The following is a 7737-nucleotide window of genomic DNA, read 5'->3' on the forward strand; positions in this document are numbered from 1 at the left end:
AAAAAAAAAAAAAAAAAATTCCTCTGCCAGGTGCGTGTCACCTGCCAGGACGGGCCCTGGGTGGAGGGAGCAGGTGCCCGGCTGCTGGCCTCTATTCTAAGACAGCACAGTCCCATGTCTATTTCCCGACATCCTGGCATCATTTTCTGCCCAGAGCTGGGGCTTCCTGTGGAGCAAGGGGGCTCCGCCGGACCCCTGGTGGCCTGTGCTGCAGCCCGGGGCCTCTCTGTGCCTTGCCCAGGAGCCGTTTCCTCACACCAGGCACGTTCCTGCTGACAGCCTGCCCTGCTCACTCTCCCGAAGCAGCAGCCACAGGTAGGCCATCTGAGCAGGTGTCACAGGTGGCCCTGGTGCCTGGCAACCCTTCTTTTGAAACACAGCTGTAGTTCCCTAATGCCTTACCCAGGAGCCGTGCTCAGGGGCTTCTCAGGCCTGGAGAAGATGGGGTAGGTGTTGGTGCTTGGTGGCCTTGGGTCTGCGAGAAGATGTTGTCTCTGAGGGACGAGTGGGATCCTCTCTTACCGCACGGTCACAAGCCAAACGGATGCATCAGTAAAAACCCCTGAGTAGAGAAGACAGGATGGGTGACGTTGCAGAGACGCCCGCCCAACGCCAGCAGATGCACCTGATGCTCAGTGGTTGAGGTTCTTGAGGTGGGGATGTCTGGCCTTCGTCCCTGGATAAAATGCCTTTGAGGGTGGGATTTTTTGCTGTTAAATGTCAGTGCTAAGCTTCCAGGAATGCTAATGAGTGTTTCTCTCTTGTTCTTCCTTTGGTTTTAGCTCGGCTTTGGATCTTTCTTGGGAATTATTGGCATCAACTTGGTGGAGAATAGAAGGCAAATGGTGAGAAAGTACATTGCTTCCTTCACACGTGGGGAGGTGGGGATCATGAGCCCCTCATCAGGGGACGGTACAGCTGCGCTGGGGCTCTGAGAAGAGTTAGCCCCGCCTCCCCAACACATTGGTGCCTACGGGACCAGCTCTGAGGTTCCCGGACTGTGGCCTGGGTGCAGGGTTCAGCGGGTGCCATTCACACCTTAGTCTAAGCGAGCATGGCCCTGGGTTGCTGGTACATCAACCTCACGTGGTGTGCAGCCACCAACGGTGAGGGCTGGGAAGCTCAGGGAGTGCGTGAAGTTTGGGACAGGGGTGGCAAATTAAGTTAGGTCCTAGTGTGTAAAGTTTAGGCAAAAACGTGTGCACAAGCCTCTCTCCCTTTTGAACCAATGGCTCTAGAGTCTGTTTTTCATCTGAGTTGGGCTAATGTTTATCTTGCCCAGACTAGGAGGAGAGGTAAAGACATAGAACCAGGAGGGAGCCCCTGGTTCACACGGCAGCGATGCAGAGTGAAATCTAGACGCTGCCAGTCCGTGAGGTTAGTGGCTGCATGCGTGGCAACAGCGTTCAGGTGCAGCTGGAGTCCGTTTTGTTGACGCACTGCTTTGGGGACTGTAACTTTAAACAAAAACTGGTTAATGGTGACAGTTCACGGTGGCAGCCAGGATTGAATTTTCAGAGCAGGGTTTAGAGGGGAGGTGTTTGGGCCACTCCTGCCTCATCTCCCAGTTGTTGCCTCAGACCAGGCTGGAGTTCTCATCTCTTCCCTGTGCTGCCTGTCATCTTATTGTATCATCCAGTGTGCAAATGACCTGTGTCGGGTCCCCAACCCCTGCCTGCTCCCAGTTCCCAGGCCGAGAGGGAGGGTGCGATGGCTGGGCCGGGGTGTGTGCCCTGGGAACCCTGTGTATTAGTCTGTTTTCACGCTGCTGATAAAGACACGCCCAAGACTGAGTCATTTACGAAAGGAAGAGGTTTAGTTGGACTTACAGTTCCGCGTGGCTGGGGAAGCCTCACTATCACGGCAGAAGGCAACGAGGAGCAAGTCATGTCTTACGTGGATGGCAGCAGGCAAAGAGAGAGCGTGTGCAGGGAGACTCCCCCTTATAATAACCGTCAGATCTCGTGAGACTTACTCACTGTCATGAGAACAGCACGGGAAAGACCCGCCCCCATGACTCAATTGCCTCCCGCCAGGTCCCTCCCACAACACGTGAGGATTCAAGGAGAGATTCGGGTGAGGACGCAGCCAAGCCAGGTCACCCCACATGGGACCCAGCAGACTCCCGCTGCTGCCCCGGAGACTGACCCTTGGGCAGATGGAGCCTCATCGTGTGAGGGTGGGAGGTCCCTGGAGGGTTGCGGGGTGGCTGCAGAGACACTGGGATTCTGGTAGAGCAAAGCGTTCTGTTCTGTGTATTGGAGACAGTGTGCACTGCAGGGCGAGCTGCCGTTCTTCGCTAGCCGTTGCAAAGAGGTGGAGAGATAGCCCCGGCATTTCCTCTCCCACCCACCCCCTGTTGTTGGCTCCCGACTGTGGGTGTCAGAGCTGACCAGGGTGGGCAAAGGCCTCACACACACCAGTCTGCACAATGGCGTTGGAAACAGGGGCCACCTTTGGGAGCCAGTATATGCCCCCATGACAGTCTCTAGACAGCATCTCTTCAGAGTCTGGGGTTGCTTGGTGCCTGCAGGGAGTTGAGTGGACCTGGGGATGGAAGAGGCCTCCTGAAGGTTTTTCCGTAAGATTTCCCCAAAGAGGCAGAAGCTGGGTATGAAGCTGGGCTTTGGCGATGCACAGGATGGGTGGGCAGTGTGGGTCTGTTTTTCTTTCCTTTTAGAAAAAGGGCTTCAATGAGATAGAGTCCACATTCCACATAACTCACCCATTTAAAGCACACAATTCAATGGTTTTTAGGTATTCACAGATATGTGAACCATCAGCACAGCCAGTGTTAAAACATGAATCACCTCAGCAAGAAACCCACACCCTTCTGTTAGCATCTACTTACCCAGCCTAAGCAACCAGGAACCAGCTCCTGTCTCTGTAGATTCCTGCTCTGGGCTTGCGTGTGGAGGGAGTAACGAGTAATGTGTGGTCTCTGTGTCTGATGTCTGGCACTGCGCATTGTGTCTTTAAGCTTCCTCCGAATTTCCTTGCTCTCTATGGCTGAGTAATAATGCACTATATGGGCCAGACACGGTGGCTCACGCCTGTAATCCCAGCACTTTGGGAGGCCAAGGTGGGTGGATCACGAGTTCAGGAGTTCAAGACCAGCTTGACCAACATGGTGAAACCTCGTCTCTACTAAAAATACAAAATTAGCTGGGCACAGTGGTGCGCACCTGTAATCCCAGCTACTCAGGAGGCTGAGGGAGGAGAATCACTTGAACCTGGGGGGCAGGGGTTGCAGTGAGCCGAGATCGCACCATTGCACTCCAGCCTGAGTGACAGAGCAAGACTCTGTCTCAGATAATAATAATAACAGTGATGATAATAATAATAATCCACTGTACAGATGTGCCACACGTATCCATTCACCAGTTGATGGACATTACTTCCACCCCTTAGCGCCTGTGAATAATGCTGCTGTGAACATTTGTACATAGGTTTCTGTGTGAAAACGCGTTTTCATTTCTTTTGGGCATGTACCTGGGAGTGGAACTGCTGGGTCGTACAGTAATGCTGTTTAATCATTTGAGGAATTGCCACACTGTTTTCCAAAGTGGCTGCCCTATGTTACATTCCCACAGACGGGCATGAGGGCTCCAGTTTCTCCACTCCCTCACCAGCACTTGTCACTCTCTGACTGTTTTTGATTCTAGCCGTCTGATGTGTGTTAAGTGGTATCTCATCGTGGTTTTGATTGCATTTCCCTGATGAGTGGTGAAGCTGAGCATCTCTTCATGTGCCTATGGCCATTTGCATGTGTTCTTGGAAAAATGTTCATTTCCTTTGCTCATTTTTATGTTGGACTGCCTTTTCCCGTTGAGTCGTCAGAGTCATTTATGTATTCTAGAAACAAGACCCTTCTCAGATATGTGATTTGCAAATATTTCTTCAAATTCTGTACATTGCCTTTTCACTTTCTTTTTTTTTTTCATAATTGAGATTTTATTGGTTGAGGACCAGTACAGACATTTCAATTTGTACACCATTCTTAACATATGTGACGCAATTCTAAAAAGCCATGTATTGTAATTCTTTTTTAAAGTTATTCCAGGGACTTTCCAGCTTAAAATTTGGAAGCAAATTTTCCTTAAGAGGCTATCAAGTACCAGTTTCTTCACACGTTGGTCAGCTGTTACATATGGCCCACCAGTTCACAACTGAACAGGATGTACACTACGTATTCAAATCTGTAATCTTTCACAGCACAGTAACAAAGTTACTAGGCAAACAGGACTACCACAACCAAAGATGCTACAGAGTGCACGCAATTCTGACAGGGAGCGCCGTGATCAAGGGGTGGTTTTCTTTAGGAAACAATTCTACTAAAAAACATGAGAATAGAAGTCAAATAAAATATTCAAGACATTAAATGCAGGACTGACTCCATATTGCCATTTAATATGCTTGGTATTATAGGATATAAAAACTAACCCCCATCTATGGAATGTTAAGCTGGCACCCGAGACAGTCAAAGCCTCCCATAATTCAATATCCCACACTATTTTCTGGTTGTACCAAAAAATAAACAACCAGCAAATGATTTCACCTCTTAAAAAAAAGCATTTACACTTGAAAAATGGGATGAGGTGGGATTCCCTCCTTCTTAAAAATGTTCCTAGAGCTACTAAAAAACTTGCATTTACAAAATAGTTGATAAAAATATTCCTCTGGATTGTACAAGAAGGGAGACAGGGACCACTGGTAAGACATGGTATATGGTATTAATCAGACTTGGCTTCTTTCTCTCCTGCGTCATCAGAGGCTGGACTCTCCTCAGTTTTCGTTTCCCCGTTTTCTGCAGGTAAATCTTCTTTAGTTTCTTGGTTAGCCACTTCGGCCTGTTTTCCCTTTGCTCCCCTTTTCCCTTTTGTTTGCACATTTTTGTCTGAACATTTATCAGCTGACAACCGCGCCAGTCTCCTCTTGGGCTCTTCCTTGGCGGCCCCTTCGGCGGAGCTGACCTGCGGGGACAAGGAGACGGGCGAATGGAGGCGGGCCCCTTTTCACTTTCTTAATGGCGTCCTTTGAGGCACAAAAGTTTTTAATTTTGATGAACTCTAATTTGTTTTTTCTTTTGTTGTCCATGCTTTTGGTGTCATATCTAAGAATCTTTTGCAAATCTAAGGACATGAAGATTTACCGCTAGAGTTTTCTACAAGAGTTTTATAGTTTTAACTCTTCCATCTGGGTTTGTGATCCACTTTGAGTTAACTTTTGTGTATGATATGAGGTAGGGGTTATTATAGTTTTAACTCTTCCATCTGGTTCTGTGATCCACCTTGAGTTAATTTTCTTCATGGTGTGAGGTAGGGACCCATGTTCATGCATTTGTGGACATCCAATTGTCCAAGCACCATTTGTTGAAAAGACTGTTCTTTTCACATTGAATGGTCTTCGCACCCTCATTGAAAATTAATTGGCCATAGATATATGGGATTATTTGTGGACTTTTAATTATATTCTTTTAATCTACATGTCTTTGCTTGTGCTGGTACCACAGTCTTGATTACTGTAGCTTTATAGTTAGTTTGAAGTAAGGGCTTGTGAGTCTCCCAGCTTTGTTCTTTTTCAGGATTATTTTGGCAATTCTGAATCCCTTGCCATTCCATATGAATTTTAGAATCAACTGGTCAATTTCTACAAGGAAGCCAGCTGGGATTCTGGTAGGGATGTGTTGATTCTGTAGCTCAGTGTAGGGAGTGTTACCATTTTAATGTTAAGTATCCCAGTCCATGAACGTGGAATGCTTTCCCAGTTATTTAGACCTTCTTTAGTTTTTAAAAACAATGTTTTGTAGTTTTTAGAGTGTAAGTTTTGTATCAAATTTACTTATTCTTCAGTATTTATCAGATGAAGTACTTACCGAATTAAATTTATTTTATTTTATTTTATTTTATTTTTTTTGAGATGGAGTCTCGCTCTGTTGCCCAGGCTGGAGTGCAGTGGCCGGATCTCAGCTCACTGTAAGCTCCGCCTCCCAGGTTGACGCCATTCTCCTGCCTCAGCCTCCCGAGTAGCTGGGACTACAGGCGCCCGCCACCTCGCCCGGCTAGTTTTTTGTATTTTTTTAGTAGAGACGGGGTTTCACCGTGTTAGCCAGGATGGTCTCGATCTCCTGACCTCGTGATCCGCCTGTCTCGGCCTCCCAAAGTGCTGGGATTACAGGCTTGAGCCACCGCACCCGGCCTAAATTTATTCTTAAGTACTTTATTCTATTCTTTTTGAGGCTATTTTGAGTGGAATTGTTTTCTTAATTTAACTTTTGGGTTGTCCATTGCAAGTGTTTAGAAATACAATTGACTTTTTATGTTGATCTAATATCTGCAGCCCTGTGGAACTCATTTCTTTCTTCTCGTAGTTCTTTAAAAAATTGATTCCTTAGGATCTTTTTTAATCTACTAGAGTATGTCAAATAGAAACACTTTTGCTTCTTCCTTTCCAATCTGGATGCAGGGGGATCATTTCTATGGCTTTGGTAAAAGCACATGGGTACTGGAATGACAGGATAAAGACCCAGGAGTGACGACTACTGCCAGAGCCGTGTGGTGTTCACCTGTCCATGGGCTTCCCTCACGTGGGTGAGGATGGCACCCAGATGCCCCAGACCAGAGCTTCTGAGGGGTTGTCTGTGATGCCTGTGCAAGCTCATTTCTGCCTTTTCAGGAGAGGGATTCTTCTGGGTTAATGTTGTATAGTGAACCCATATTTCACAATCTCACATTAATTTAATACTTGTGGTAGCTGGAACCTGGCTACCGTGGCTGCTGCGTGATCCTAGGAAACTTACTGAAGTATTTCAGCCTCAGTTTCTTCATTTGCATGGTGGCTGGGAACATTTGAGCCAATGCACATGAGAATGTCTTGTTCATGACAGGTTTTGAGAAAACAGTGGCCATTGTTCTACACTGGTTTTAAGTGCATAGATGTCAGAACATTCAAGTTATTTCAAAAGGCAGCAAGGCAGGCTGTGAATGTCAGCTAGAGAGAGAACAAGTGTATTTCCAATGCTTCCAGGTACACATGAACACTTTTTTTCTCGATTTATTTTTATTTTAAATTTTTACCATTGAAAGCTTTAAGCGCATACAGGGGCGAAGAGAATCGCGTAATGAACACTCTGTGCCCCCAACCCAACTCCATCACTTGTCTGGTTCACCCCCAGCCTGCTTCTTCTCTTCCCATGTTGTTCAGAAGCAAATGCCAGACATGGCATCATTTCATTTATAAAGATTTCACTCTGTTCACTTAAGGGATGGAATCTGATCATTAGGAATGGCTTCACCATTATCCCTACCCATTATCATGTTAGTCTCCGGTGGCATCTGAAGAATGCCCCAAATCACATCAGCTTTAGATATTTTTCCACTGCTGAATGAGTTACTGTTTGCTCCTCATCCAAACAGACATATGAATCACTGATTTCAGGAAGAGCTCTGCAAGCCGATACAATCCCACAGGTCCCACAGGGATGGGAAAGGGAAGGGCATAAAACAGTGTTAACTGGCGATTCTCCTGTGCCCCACGTACGTGCACATGGACAGACACACACCACACACTCCACACAGTACAAAACACATGCATGCCACACACCACACACCACACACACACCATACACTACACACAGCACACCACACACACCACACACCACACAAATGACACACACCACACAGTACACACCACACACACCACACACACACCACACACACACCACACAGTACACACACA

The 7737-nt window shown here is 47.0% G+C and overlaps 1 protein-coding gene across 1 annotated transcript in view; it reads left to right on the forward strand.

Annotated features, from left to right (window-relative positions):
* Positions 1 to 7737, forward strand: part of TMEM255B (transmembrane protein 255B) — a 39876-nt gene that overhangs the window by 3001 nt on the left and 29138 nt on the right. Inside the window, exon 4 of the mRNA XM_011933957.1 lies at positions 783 to 845. Coding sequence (XP_011789347.1) covers positions 783 to 845 — 63 coding nt within the window. The remainder of the gene's footprint in view (positions 1 to 782; positions 846 to 7737) is intronic.

The sequence above is a fragment of the Colobus angolensis genome, unplaced genomic scaffold, assembly GCF_000951035.1.
Source record: "Colobus angolensis palliatus isolate OR3802 unplaced genomic scaffold, Cang.pa_1.0 Scaffold13, whole genome shotgun sequence".
NCBI classification, from domain to species: Eukaryota; Metazoa; Chordata; class Mammalia; order Primates; family Cercopithecidae; genus Colobus; species Colobus angolensis.